Below are 14,567 nucleotides of genomic sequence, written 5' to 3'. Positions count from 1 at the left end.
ATAGGAGCGATAATAAGGCGGTATGTCTGCCCCGGGCCGAGCCATCGAGATTGTCTTTTTATTTCCTGCTCTGGCATTATTATCTGATAAAAAAGCTGAGGGAGCAGCTGCTGTGCTCTCCCACTCTGTCACTACATTTGTTAATCTACTGCCAAAGTATAGAGACTAGTCACTTTCCATTTTTCATATATGCATAAATCCAAATTAGGTTCAGTGAGATGTATTTCAAAGCCTTGTCACAAGGTGTTGACCCCCGCTGATTAGGATGAAAACGATGCCTTCAGAGGCTCTGAATAATTGGTCATTGCCCCTAATTTGCCTCCTGCTGACTGTGGATTTTTTTGATAAGCTCTGACAGGCAGGAGGCAGTTTTCCAGCTCAAGCTTCAATCAGTCAGGGAGACTTAATCACATACGTTTAAGCAAGTAATTCTAGGATGGATTGGCGTGTACTGCAGAGTCTCTGATTTTTATTTCATATGTGAAAGGAGAGGAGGATTTAAAAAGAAAGAAAATGGAAAGATGTTTATTTATAATATGTTGATTCAAGTTTCAGGTTTTGCTGACGCATTTACTGTCGGGTCTCAGTAACTTTTGTTTTCTGTTCAAACTACTTTTGTTAGGCTTTCAATTTCATGCAAACCAATTATGATAAGAGTAAACCTTACCCTTAAATTGACTTTCTAGTGTTTGACAAAAGCCTGACCTTTCAGAAGCAGCCTCATCAACTTCTTTGAACCGCAAAAGGTCGATGCACATTAACTTTAGTTGTTTTATAAAGCTCAGCTCCTGCTCCCCGGTAATGTAGCAATAGTCTCTTCATCAAGGGAGATTCCTGCACCTCAGCTACAGCAGGTCTGGGAGGTCGGCTTTGTAGAAGCATAAAATATTCAGTGTCAAAAACTATTATGAAAAGCCCAAAACCGGCAGAGTGTTAGTCCCTCTTCTGTCTGTGTCACTAAAATCAAACCCATTGGTTCCCAACGAAGACATAAATGTTTAAAAAACACTCACAAATACACAGTGTAGTTTCTTTTTTTTTATAAAGAGGCTCAGTGACTTCCTGACACAACCAGGCACTGTAGTTTTTATCAGATGTTACTCAAACTGAGGTAAATCATGCATTTGTCACGGACTATATATTGCATTTAAAGGGTCACCGTATAAGAATTGGCTAACTGCTGAAAATAAATGGTGCATATTCAGAAAGAATATGTTGACATTCTATAGCAGAAATGTGATTCCTGATTCTATTAAATGACAAGATATGTAATTAGTCCATTTCCTGCAGAAGAAACCACAGAATCATTTTTCTGATCTGACGCCTCTGTCAGCAGGACAGTGTCTCTCCTGGACTGCTTCTGATGTCTTTTACAACACCTCTGAAAACATTATTAGCTGATACCAATTCTGCATTAAATTCCATGAACAGCTAATCGTTGTTGATATCATTAATTAAGACTTAACCAAATCTGAAAGCAGCTCACAGCCCATGTTGGTAGCTCCATTGGCCATTGACGTTATTAGAACACCTTTAAAGCAGCGTGTTGTGCTCTGTCTCGGCCGTTGTGAAATGCCTCCAATCAAATTAGATTGCCAGAGCCAGCTGTTGTATAATAGCGATTATCTATAGCACTCCTGAAGAGTATAACCATGCCCTCTCGACTGGAGAATTCTCCAGCTTTAGTGCAAAGCTGAAGGGCCCAGTGAGAGGTCAGTGTGAGTGTGAGTGAATACGATACGGTGGAGGGAACAGTGGCTCTGTGCTTCAGGAGAGAACTGATGCCAGACGGAGCTGCCGTCATCGTCATCACGAAGCATCAATCACGGGGAAATGTCTGGAAGATGTGATTGACTTTATTTTGACTACGCCCTGAAGTTCTATAAGAAAAAAAAAAACAAACAAGAAGAGGTGAAACAGAGGTGAACATCTTATGCTGTCAATTTTAGCATCAGAATTTTCCACTGCTGTAGTTTTGTAAACAGCATCCATCCCTGCTGTCACTGTCATTATCTGTGAAATGACATGTGCTGATGGATCACTGCGGAAAAGACTTTCTCACTTGCTCTAATTTCAAGGACTAATAATTACTTAGTTTCCCGCTGTTCGTTCTGCATTCCTGTCAGTGCCTCAGTATTTCATATTTACAGTAGCAGCATTGGCCAAATAAGTTATCAGAATTTACTCTTCGTGTCCTCAGAGCCAGACACAGGTTTGAATCTAAAAGCTGAAGTTAGAGCACAGGTGCTATGGGAACATGACGGGGCTATTTTGAGACATTGCTTCATTAGATCACCTGACCTTTTCAGATCGTTCTCTCTTGTGCTCCAAGTCTTTTAATGGTTTGATACAGCCGGTGATAAAAAGCGATATAAGTCATTGTTAGTGATGACACACTGTCTCTCGTATCAGAGACCATGATGCAGCTGTCAGACTAAATAGTTAGTGGACATATTTCCAAAGCTATTTCTCCAACTTATATTTAAAAAATAAAAATAAAAATCTGTAACAGTTAGAACTTACTAGCAGCAGTAGGGGTGATTACAATATTTTCTATAAGCTGGTCTTTAGTTGAGTTGTATTTAATAGTTTAATGCTGAACCATTAAATGATAATGATGCTTTTATTTAAACTTATGAAGATTAATGTTTTGGAAAACAGCTTTCTCCGAGAGAAGATAAAACTCTAAACTTTCTGACATTTATCCCGACCAGGACAGGTGTTCCAAAATCAAGTCGATCATTTGAGGACGATCCAAGAAAGACCTGACACCAAAAACATGTCCACATTATGAAGAAAGCAGACAAAACAAATCAAACAGAAACTCGCTTTCAGTTTAGAGAAAGATGATTATGTAGAGGTAATGTCAGCGAACCCCCTGACAAACTAAAAATGAGCAACATCGGTGACAATAAACAAATCTCAAAATATAATTCAGCAATTTAGTTTTTTTATTGCACCATCAGACTTTTATTTTAGCAGTCATGGTGTTTCTGTAATGGAAAGAACAGAACTGAGCACAAACAGAACAAAAAGACTAGAACAGTTATATAAATGTGAAAAGTTGTAAATAAATTGTCTGAATGTGGGCTGGGATTTCAGCTGCTGTTTCCTTGCTGTCACTCAGCATAATGCAGGAGCAAGTGTAAGACTGGAGCACCAGAGTTAATGATCTGTAGCCTTTGGATGCATGTACAGTAAAAAGAATCAGGTGTATTTAAAGGAGCTGATGAGCGGCCCCGTTTTCATCTCAGCCTCTTACAGGTTTATTTTATCAGAATTTTGGCAGCTTGTTTTTTGTAAATCAGAGAATGAATCAGTTGAGATCGTAGTGTTCAGGCGTTCTAAGCGAGTGCCAGGAGTTAGAGATTTCTATGAATCACCCACCCAATTTGAGCTTTTTCCTCAGTGAGTAATTCAGATTTTTGGTAATTGATGGAGTAAAGATGTTTTAACTTTGTCAGTGGCTCATAACAAACGACTGATTGCAGCAATCAAGAACCAGGCCACGGGGCATTACATTCTCAACGGAAAAGGAGAGGAGGTCAAGTCCAGGAGCTTCATTGACTTGGGCGTGGAGTGGCACTACATCATCGAGGACGACGTGGAGACGCTGCACACCGACGGACCTCTGCATGACCCCGTCGTGGTTCTGGTGATTATACCTCCTTCTCTATTAAAGCTTATATTTGAATTCATCTAAAAGGCGATTTGCATGACAATGAGAACTGTATAAAAGCAGCAGGCTATCCAGCTCAATCCTAGCAGCTTCCATTCTTTTCATTAATTTTCTGTTCCTATCTGTTAGATTTTAATTAATGAACTCATTAATTAACCAATGAAATAGTAATTATTTACTTTTTACAACTTACGTTGTTTTTCTTGAAAAAGCAGTAGAAGATGGTTAAAACCTAAAATAATTAATGATGTAAGTAACTTATAACTTATAAAACGAGTGCATGTCAAAAGATTAAAATCGAAATTTTACGGAGGGATTTAAAAGAGGATGGACGAAGGTGAAAAACTGACGGGCCAGGACAGCAGAGTTAGATTTGGGAAATGTTTGAAGATTTGGGGTAATACGGTCACTTCTCTCGGAGCGTGTTAGCTCTGTCTGCCAGCAACTTTCTGAACCTGGACCAGGTATTTCTCCTGCTGAGGCCTGAGTGAGTTACTGCAAGTTGCATCAATCAAACCTGGCAGAGATCAAAGCACGACCTTCTCCAGGTCGACCAGTGAAATAAAAGACTTGACCTCAGTTACGTATCTTAGTTGAATAAAACATGATTACACCGCTTCAGTTACCTGAGCTTCTAATGACACGTCTGAAACTAAAACTACACCAAGATTGCAGCCTCATATTTTTCTAAAGGAGACAGACATAAGATAATGAAAGGTGCCAGTGATGGGAGGGCAAGAGAAATTGTGTAAGGATCTCACCTGTAACACTGGGCTTTCTATGGACATACATGTTTCCTCAGTGTAGATCCTGGGGAAGCACCACAGGAGTGTGGGGTGCCCGAGTAGGAGGCTTTGATAAGTATGAACAAACTAAGTGGCACAACTAATAATTATTTTCATTTTTGTTGATTAATCAGCCATTTATTTCTGTGACAAATTTGTTGAACCAAACAAAAAAAAAAACGACTGAACGATGGCTTGTATAAAACTAGAGGAGGAAATGGAGGTAAGCGGAGAGCAGCTGTCAGAGGCCAAAACGTTAGAATCAACCCCCTGAAACTCAAACAAGTCTGAATAGGTCTTTGGATGTTTTACAAGCAGTGGATTCATTCTCTTCTTTTCCACTGTGATGAAGTGTGCTCATGCTGAAGGAGTTGTTCACGCTTCGTGGCCAACATGACATGCTCAGTGGAGACTCTCTGGCACTCCGCCCGCCCGACCGCCTGCACACTTCAATGACACAATGAACAAACAATTTGTTCAATAGACTCACTTTCTCCTTTTTTTTAAAGGAACAGTTTGGCATTTTGGCAAATATGCTGATTTGCTTTTTTTTTTTTTTTTTTTTTAATGTGAAAGACTGATACCACCCTCTGCGTTAAGCACGGAGCTTGAGCCAGGAGGCATAAAGATGGGAAGCAGCTCTGTGCTTAGGGGGTGTCAATCTTCTCATCTCACACTCGATAAGAACACCAATAAGCCTATTTCCCAAATAGTCAAACTATTTTATATAAGTATAGTTATTTATTTTGTATTTATTTTTGTGTAATTTGTATTACACAGAAAACAAAATCAGGTTCTCTACACAGTGTGGAAACATGTTGGCTGATAGCCGCAGTTCTGGCATTGATTTAAAAAAAGGAACACTTCATGTCCTGCTGGGGAGCCTGCCGTGCGGGGGACAAGTCTTTAATAGAGGACTCTTGGATTAAGACTTAATACATTGCTTAATACATCTTAATACATCTCTTTGACCAGAATCTAATCAGCAGACATCAGTCTTCTGACAAAGGTCAGGGCTTCAGTGTGTGTGTGTGTGTGTGTGTTCATCTGTCCTTTTCTTGGTCGTAAGAAAGGAGAAATAACCACATCTGACTGGCGAGCCCCTAAACTTTATCTGCATAACCACAAGACGTGGCCATCTCCACCTGGAGTGGTGGAAAAGGAAGATTAAGGGCATCATGACTCTGTGAGGGGAGTGCAGTCACCAGGAGCAATCCAAGGCTCGGATATAATGAAAAATCTGCATTGTTAGACATGATAGAGGAGTAAGAAAACCAAAACCAATCATATTAGTGGTTGAAGTAGTTCTAACAATAGTGAGATTGCTTCTGTGTGTTTCACATGAGGTCATTTTGGTCCTGCATAAGCTCCTTCCACACATGCACCTCACTGGTAATTTGACGTGTTGGTGCCAGAGTTGCTTTTAAGTATAAATTCATGCTTCAGTCTTACTAGGTCACACCAGGTGATGTTTCTTTGTTTGGCACAGCAACAAGTATGAAATGAATGGCTTCACATTAACATAAAGGCTATAGTAGTGCAAGGTTAAATGCACAGAGAGATTAATTGCACCCTTTGCTCGCCTTTTTCAGACCATTCTTACATTACATGCATTTATCACAGAGCTATCATGTGTACAAAGAAACAAAGGAAAGCAAAACAAGGAGCCTGAATAGAAACAAAAAGGAGCCTGAATAGAAACAAAAAGGAGCCTGAATAGAAACAAAAAGGAGCCTGAATAGAAACAAAAAGGAGCCTGAATAGGATCATTATTTTTTTTTGTCTTGTTTCTGTTTAGTGGCCTCATTTCTGCCTTTCATGCCTTACATACAGGGCATGAGACATTATGTCATCATTTATTAATGTCTTAAATACTCATTCACTTTTATTAAAGGTTTGTTAAACCAGCACGCTTTCACTCAGGCCCACACAAACACACAGTTTCACCTTTTTATCCTGCTCATTACCCGTTATTGCTTTTCCTGCAGGGGCGGCAGCTCTGGTTTCTCACACGTCACATCAGTAAATTGCCATTCATGTGCGAGCTGAAGTGCATATTCTGACAGGGAAATAATTACATGGACAGACATTTTGTTTCAGACGCTCTGAAGAGAACAGCACATCTGACAAAAGTTAATTTACAGTTTTCCAACGGACATGGCTTTTTTGAAAAGCAATCTTATGAGAGAAGAAGGAGGGAAGAAGTTCGCTAATCTTTCCCGGTAGTTTCAAAAACACAGAGGAGTAATCTTGTTTCAGAAAACACTTCAGATAAAAAGCTTGTAAATGGGTTTTGGGCGACATTGGTGAATCGTTCAGATAATTATTCATACTCAATTTGGCAGCAAGTGGAGGGTAAAAGCAAATTGTTACAAAGCAGATTCGTTATCCAAAAATTCCATCGAATGTTATATTCATGAGATGAGACATGCATTCACTGTGCTGTACTCACGGCTTTTTGTTCATAAATGACCTAACTCAACATTGGTATTTAATGAGTCTTGTCGACTGTTGAATTTGATGTTTGATTACATTCAATCAGTTAATTAAATGATGCTATAAAAACATATTTTCAAAAAAAATGTCATAGTAAACAGAGTTTTAAACAGAGTTCACAGGAAATCGATCCACAAACTTCAGATAATAGATTAAATTAAATCAATGTATCAATAACACCCGATATATTTAAGTCAACAAAAAAAAAATGCAAATGAACGTGTGTTTTCATCCACTAATGCTAATGCAAATATTAGGAATGGGTTTGTGGAGATAAACAGCTGGTGGTCCTAATTTTCCATTCGAGTGCCATTAAACGTTAATTGATATGAGAAGATGACCGAGATGTCATAATTAAAAGAGCATCTCTCAAACTCAAACAATGAAAAACCATGTAGAAAAAATAATGGAAATATGGCATTTATGTTTGTTTACAGTCACATTTAAGTGACATGCTTCATGTACATGATGATTTATATGATTTTTTTACGGCTCAACCAAGCATGAGAACTTTCTTTGCAATGTTTCAAGATGTTTTCAGTGTTTCCGCTGAAGTTTTTTCATTATAAAATTAAAAATGTGCATAAAATTCATTCAACTAATGACCTTGACAAACTTGTATACTACATGCCTATATTGGCAGTTATGTAATCTGTATCTGTCTAATCTGTACCTGTGTTAATCCCTCAAACCTAATAGCCACACCGACTTCTGTTATTTTAATTCTGCCAGTGTCTGTCATTTAGAATTGAATTCCCTAATCCACTTACACATCTGAGACATATTCCAGATTTGCTCCAGAGACAATGTCAGAAACTGCAGACAAGATCAGGAAGAATATGTTTCCATAGTCGCTGTCGTGGTGCGTTCAGTCTCATCTTGTGCATGAATTCTACTTTTGTCTTCAACCAGTTTCCCCTCAGTACTCTCATAGTTGCCACTGAACCTTGAGCTGTAATGTCCCTTGACATTAAACACAATGCATCTATTCACATAAATTTACACTTTGAGTACTTCATTGTAAACATGTTACACAGAGGCTGATGATATAATGGTACTGTTTTGTGTTTTTTTTTCTCCCATGGTTTTCAGATTATACCCAAGGACAATGAAACGCGGTCTACTTTAATGTACAAGTACATCATCCATGAAGATTCAGTGCCCGTTAACAACAACAACGTTATCCAGGAGGACACGTATGAGTGGGCTCTGAAGAGCTGGTCTCCGTGTTCCAAACCTTGTGCCGGAGGTAATGGATAAATTACCATCACATTAAAGAAGAATAGAGATGAATGATAATTACTTTTTACATCTTTAAATGTAATTATTTGAATTTTACACGCCGTACTCCCACTGAAAGTATAGAGGCTTCAGTTTCACACTCAAAGATCCCTGCATTCGTGCAGGATGGATTTATTTTGATTACGTTTTTATCCCCCTTTGTTTCCTGCCTCCTCAAGCTGAGGCTGATTCTTTTGAAATTTACATCTTTACAAATGTAGTTTATTAAAGAGATGTGGCAGGATTTCTTTAGATTAAAAAAGCACAGTGTGTGTCTTATTATGTTAATATCCTAACATAATTCTGACATATGCTAGGATTCTAACCAGCTCCAGTAGAATAGTGGTGCTTTGATAGATAGATTTGCTTTGACTTGCTGCAGCATTAGCAAGCTATTTGTGTTTTGCCTATAATCATTTGATATCCCTCTATGAGCAATGTCATGGGCAGCGACCTGAGTTCCTCAAGCACATCCTTACCATCATGTGTTTTCGTAGACATTTTGACAGAGATGAGACCTGTGTAAAAATAAATCAGAATAAAAATTACAGTGAGCTGTGTTAGTGGGAGCATTTTGTTTCAGGTGCCTGTGAGATGAAGATATATGATGGGAATATTTTTTAAATATAAATTTTGTGTGGTCATTATAAAATGTTAAATGATGAAAACCCTTCACCACTTTCTCAGGGTTTCAGTACACCAAGTACGGGTGTCGAAAGAAAGGCGACACCAAGATGGTCCATCGCGGCTACTGCGACGCCAGCAAGAAGCCAAAGCCCATCCGCAGAATGTGCAACCTTCAGGACTGCACACAGCCTCAGTGAGTACAGACCTCCCAAATCCCCAAGTGTTGATTAGATTCAGACTGGGACTGAGCTGCAGTCTGTAAAGGCAAAATGTCAAAGTGTCAGCCTGTGTCAGCATGAGTTTAATTTAAATTAGCTGCTTGGGAACGGAGTGAAAATAAGGATTTAACACCCCAAAATCTCTTCTGTTATATTAAGGTGTGGTATGGAGGACGTCTCTTCACTTCTATTTTCTATTGTCCAAGCTTTTTATGTTTTGGCTCCTAACTCTTTAAGCACAGAAACTTATTATTGGCTCTTTACAGATCTATCGCCTAAAGAGAGTGAGGCATTATGGATAAAATCCTCAGTCACTGCATGTGTCATTATATTGCAATATTGTCATGGATCATGACACAGTAAATTTTCTGGAAAATCAGTTGAGAAGCTATGAAATATGAACAGACTGATAACTTTAAAGGGTCATAATTCAGCGGCTGCAGGTCTGACTCATTTTTCCAACGCAGTCTTGCACAATTCATCCTTACACAAAGCCTTAAAATTCCCAGAATGGCTGCCATCAGCCAATCAGCAGGACTGATTTTGAGTATTTTGATTCAGAGGTGCGGGTTTAAAATTTCTCTTAAAGCGGTTGAATTAAAGCAGCAGAGGCCAGAATATCTTGACTCATACACACTGTCCACACGTACATACTAAACAAACAGGCCCTCCAGTGTTAAGCAGGCAATTTACATACACAGCCCTGAGACGGGCAGTTATTTTCTCCCTTTGCCACTATACTGACGTACAATGAAGTAAAGTAGCTCATATTATTGCTCCAGTCATCATTTCCAAGTCCAAGAAGCTCATAAAAATGGTATCATGTTGAACAGGGAAGTGGTTTTTCTTATTTGTTGGAAGTTGGGGCTAACAACTTAGCTGCTAACAGCTGTGCTTTTCCAGAGGAAATCAGAACAAGAGTGACTGATTATTGCTCAGACGTCAGGCTTTAATCATCATTTTCACTGACAAGTAAATTAATCATCACGTAGAAAAGTTGCTTGAGCCTTTCGGCACTTTTATCATTAAAATAACAAACTCAGAAGATTATGCACATATATTGCCTGGTGCTGAATATGAATGTTGATCTTGTTGCCCTGAAGAGCTGCTGACCCTCAAAGCGTTTCGTTAGTTGGGATTTTAGTGGAGACTTTTGGTCTCCCGTGATAATGTAAGTGCTGCTTCAGCAGTTTTCCCACCCTGATTACATTCAATTCCTGGTAGACTCTGAATATTTCTGTTGTTTGTTGCTCAAATTTGGAATAAATTGAACATAATAAATCAGGTGGAGCATTTTTGGTGGAGCATCGTGCAGATTTCTGAACACCAGGATTGGTCTCAGAGAAACCGTTATTACTATAACTGTATCCAGTGTTAAGTTTCACCTTTATTTTGAACGCATCTGGCAAAAACTATAAAAAGCTTCACATCTTTACCACAGATTACAGCAGCTATTCCCTTGTTCTTCACTTCATTTGAGCAGCAGCTTTAATCTGAAGTTATACTTGACTCTTAGTGTTTGTTTTAACTCTTAATTTCAGTCCAAGATGGCGTCAAACCCTCAGAGACAGAGACAAAGTCAGTAAATCTCTGCAGGGGCTTACACAGGGATGATTGTACTCTGTGAAGTCTAGAGTCTCCTGTGCCAAGCTCCGGGACAGGTCTCCATTTTTATCAATACATCCTCTCAGTGTGACTTGTTAGAAGAGCATCGAGTTGTGTCACAGGAGATCCATCATAACATTCATTTTTAAATTCAGCCAAATCATTTTTTAAAACGATGACAGCTCTTAACAGTAGCAGGGATGTGAAAGTGAAGGGAAATTCTGAGGAGATGAACGTGACGGCTGAGGTGATGGAGTATGAATGCAGGGTCGTGGCAGAAAAGACCCGCAGGTGAAAGAAATGGTTTGAAAGAGGAGAAGGATGTGTATAAGCTGATTAGTGTTGGAGGCTGTAAAACAGCAAGATGAGGGGGAAGTTTAACAGCAGCTGGCCTCAGAAATACGCAGCCGAAACCATCCGTCCAAATCTCAGAGCCGCACCAGGCGGCTTTTTAAGGTTTACCAGCCAGCTTCAACACTCAGAGATGATGCAACACAGCACGCTGAGGACCTCACACAGTTAGATAATGTTTGCCTGCCAGCCGTTCTGTTCAGCTTTATACCAAAGAAACAAGACAGCAGAGATCTAAAGCTGCTGAGATCTGGTGCTCGATGAAACATTCACTCTCTGCTCTTAAGGAATCTGTATTTCTGTCTTAAGTTCTGATTGAGTGCTCCGTGGGGTGGAGATGTGAGTGTAGCTCACAGCAGAACTCCATTTGTACAAATAAAGTAAACATCTCAGGGGTGGGACTGTCTGTGTTTTAGCCTTTTTAGTTTTTTTTTTTTTTTTTTTTTTTTTTTAACACAGTGTAGGAAAAACAGTGTTCATGAGACTCTCTTGCCTTTTAGCATGACTCCAGGTTATATTTACAGGAACTATTGGATGACATTCATGGTCCCCAGTGGCTGAATCCTACAGCCCCCCCCCCCCCCAAAAAAGTGTGTTTGTGTAGTTGAGATTATTTTGTCCCACTAAGTCAGGCGCAGTTGTGTTGAAGTGTAATCACCAGAGCTGAACTGAGTTGCTGGTGTCAGTACGAACGCTGCTGTTCCGAATGCAGATCGTCCTCCTGTCCTGGGGAGTCTGGACTCCGCCGCTGAACTTAGTCCAAATTTAGAAATGCCTATGGTTTCCACACAATGACTGGCTTTTCCTGTGGTGCCACCTTTTTTGGATTTTGAATGAAATGTCTCGACAACTACGAGGTGGATTTCCAGGAAATTTGTTAGAGACTTTCATGTCCATTTCGGGATCATATGTAAGAATTTTGATGATCCTTAAACATTTTCTGTTATTGAAATAAAATGAAAGATATAGAGAGTTATGCTGCCTTGGTGGATGAATGTGCTCTCTCAGTGCTTTCTAGTGGGTTTTTTTGGTCATTATTCTTGAACTCTTTGATATCAGAGTTGGTCAATGTGAGGGCAGACCTTTGAAAAGAAAAGCGAATTCCCTCAATAGCTGGCCATATTTTATTTTTTATCATTCCTAGACTCCCTACCTTGTTTCATAACTTGACTTCTCTGCTTGCATTAGTTCAGGAAGAGGACAGAGATTTCAGTCAAACTTAGGAACACTGGGACAGAGGAGATAAGAAATACCGAGGAGGAAATTTGGGACAGTGTGCCGGAAAAAGAGCAATAAAATGGGAATATTTTCACATTTAGTTTGAGCGAAGTTACTGTGAAAGTCAGAAATTGTACAAGAAACTTATACATATGCTGTGTAACTGAGTTACAGGCATACGAGTGTAATAAATGTATATTTGTCTTGTGTAGCAACTTAATTAACCTGACAACATGTTCACAGAAAATCTATAATGAAGAATTATAGCTGGGTAGTGGCCTTATAGTGGGTCAGTGGGTTCAGTGCCTGAGACTTCAAAACATCAACTATCTGTATGACTAGATATCACTAATGCCAAGGTTTAAAACAAGAACACGTTTTTGTAATTTGGGTAAATTAAGTCATTAAAAACACATCTCATGGCCATATACTGTATTATGTCCTGTATTCAAAGACTTTTCCATTATCTAACCATCATTTCACTATCCTTTGTTAAATATTAATACAGTCTCACACACACGCACACGCATGTGGAGTCCCTTTGGGCCAATTAACTGTACTGAGAGGGTCTGTAGTGAAAGTAAGTGAAAACTCATTTTCCCTCCAAAATCAGTGAATGATGTGTTCAGAGCGATTCATGCCCGCTGTTGAACTGGATTCTGTGCTGCTACAGAGCCAGACACGCATCTCTTTCAGTTGTGTCTGCTTTAAAATAAACATCCCAGAGTTTTACACAATATGAAAGTACTAGAAATGAGAACCTTATCCTTCAATAATGTGATAAGAGCTTCAGCTTGCTGTTTTTTCTCTCTTTTATTCACCGGACACTGTTATTTTTTACAGCACCTTACCACCAACAACTATTACCACTTGCACCACTCTTTACACTGTAAAGAAATGTTTATTGGGCCTACATGTGTGGCCTTGGCCACATGCTGCTAAAATAATCCTACAAACAGTACCCTGCCACCAGAGGTCAAAAACTCCACAAGCTTGAAAAAGCATTTTGCTGCCACACATTAAAAAGTTAGAGATAAAAACTGTATTAGTTGTTGTGGTTGCTGTTGTTGTATGAGTATAATAATGTCTGTTTTCTGGCAGTAGCCAGTACACCTGCTCAGAGACTGCTCCAATCACCAACATTATTAAGCTATTTATCTTGTCACTTTGATTGCAAAGCTCTTAATGTTCGAATCAGGGTAAACAATTCCTTCAAGCACCAAGTTGATGGTGGCTGTAATATTCATGAAATTATTAAAAATGTATAAATCTCTAAGTCAAGCCAAAACTTCGCAGTCCCTTCTCCCCTTTTTTCACCACAGATTCATCATCAGCAGTGGAAAGAAACCAAGTGCATTTACAACATTAAGTCCCGTATTTGAGACAAAACCTGAACCCTTTCGGCAAAGCTCTAAACACTATGTCTAACAAACACCAGGCACAACTCATCACCTGGTTAATACCCTCACAACAGGCGGGGGGGGGGGCTCTCAGCAGCAGGGACAGGGAGACTGGTTAGAATTGAGGGAAGAATGAATGCAGTCAAATACAGAGATCCATAAAGAAAACCTGTCAGAAAGACAATGACCTGAATCATACAGCCAAGAAAACGCTGGAGTGGCTTTAGGACGAGTCGCTGACTGTCCTCGAGTGGCCAAAACAAAGCTCAGATTTAAACTCCATAGAACAGATGTGGAGAGACCCGAAGATGGCAGTTCAGACGCTCCCCATCTAATCTGACGGAGCCTGAGAGGATCTGTCAGGAAGAATGGGATCAACTTGTAGAGACTTAGCCAAGAAGACTCAAAGCTGTAATTGCTGTTAAAAATGTGTCTACAAAGCAGTTCTAAAATGGCAGTTTTATCCTTTTAAAATGAAAGTGTGCAAAAAGTGAAGGTGTCTGAATACGATAAATATAAATTATATAAATAAATAAAGATCTGAATATTTCTTCCACCATTCTTTTTTTCTTGCACGTGTACCTCTTTGTTATCCACTACACTTCCTGTGTATCCTCAGTAATCTCCCCGTGTTTATGTGTTTAGATGGGTCTCAGAGGAATGGGAGTATTGCACCAAAACCTGCAGCAGCCTGGGCTTTCAGATCCGGACCGTTCGCTGCGTGCAGTTGCTCCACGACGGCACCAACCGCTCTGTCCACAGCAAATACTGTAGCGGCGAGAAGCCAGAGACCCGGAGGCCGTGCAACAGAGTCCCGTGTCCTGCTCAGTGGAGGACCGGAGCCTGGTCAGAGGTTCAGTAACCACATGATCTATTTGAATTTCTGTCTTTACAGTTTGTGCAGCTG

General features: G+C 39.6%; 1 protein-coding gene across 2 annotated transcripts in view; it reads left to right on the top strand.

Annotated features, from left to right (window-relative positions):
• The window catches only part of adamts3 (ADAM metallopeptidase with thrombospondin type 1 motif, 3), a 136,404-nt gene that overhangs the window by 97,740 nt on the left and 24,097 nt on the right, over positions 1–14,567 (top strand). For both annotated transcript variants that reach the window (XR_005894322.1, XM_041042857.1), the window contains exons 17-20: positions 3,492–3,655; positions 8,053–8,209; positions 8,929–9,061; positions 14,306–14,513. Coding sequence is in view for 1 of the 2 variants with exons in the window: in XM_041042857.1 (XP_040898791.1) it covers positions 3,492–3,655; positions 8,053–8,209; positions 8,929–9,061; positions 14,306–14,513 (662 nt within the window). In the remaining variant the exon portion in view is untranslated. The remainder of the gene's footprint in view (positions 1–3,491; positions 3,656–8,052; positions 8,210–8,928; positions 9,062–14,305; positions 14,514–14,567) is intronic.

This window comes from Toxotes jaculatrix, chromosome 7 (assembly GCF_017976425.1).
Source record: "Toxotes jaculatrix isolate fToxJac2 chromosome 7, fToxJac2.pri, whole genome shotgun sequence".
In the NCBI taxonomy this organism is placed as follows: domain Eukaryota; kingdom Metazoa; phylum Chordata; class Actinopteri; family Toxotidae; genus Toxotes; species Toxotes jaculatrix.
The sequence above is the reverse complement of the archived record's forward strand: the minus strand, read 5'-3'. Positions and strand labels throughout refer to the sequence as shown.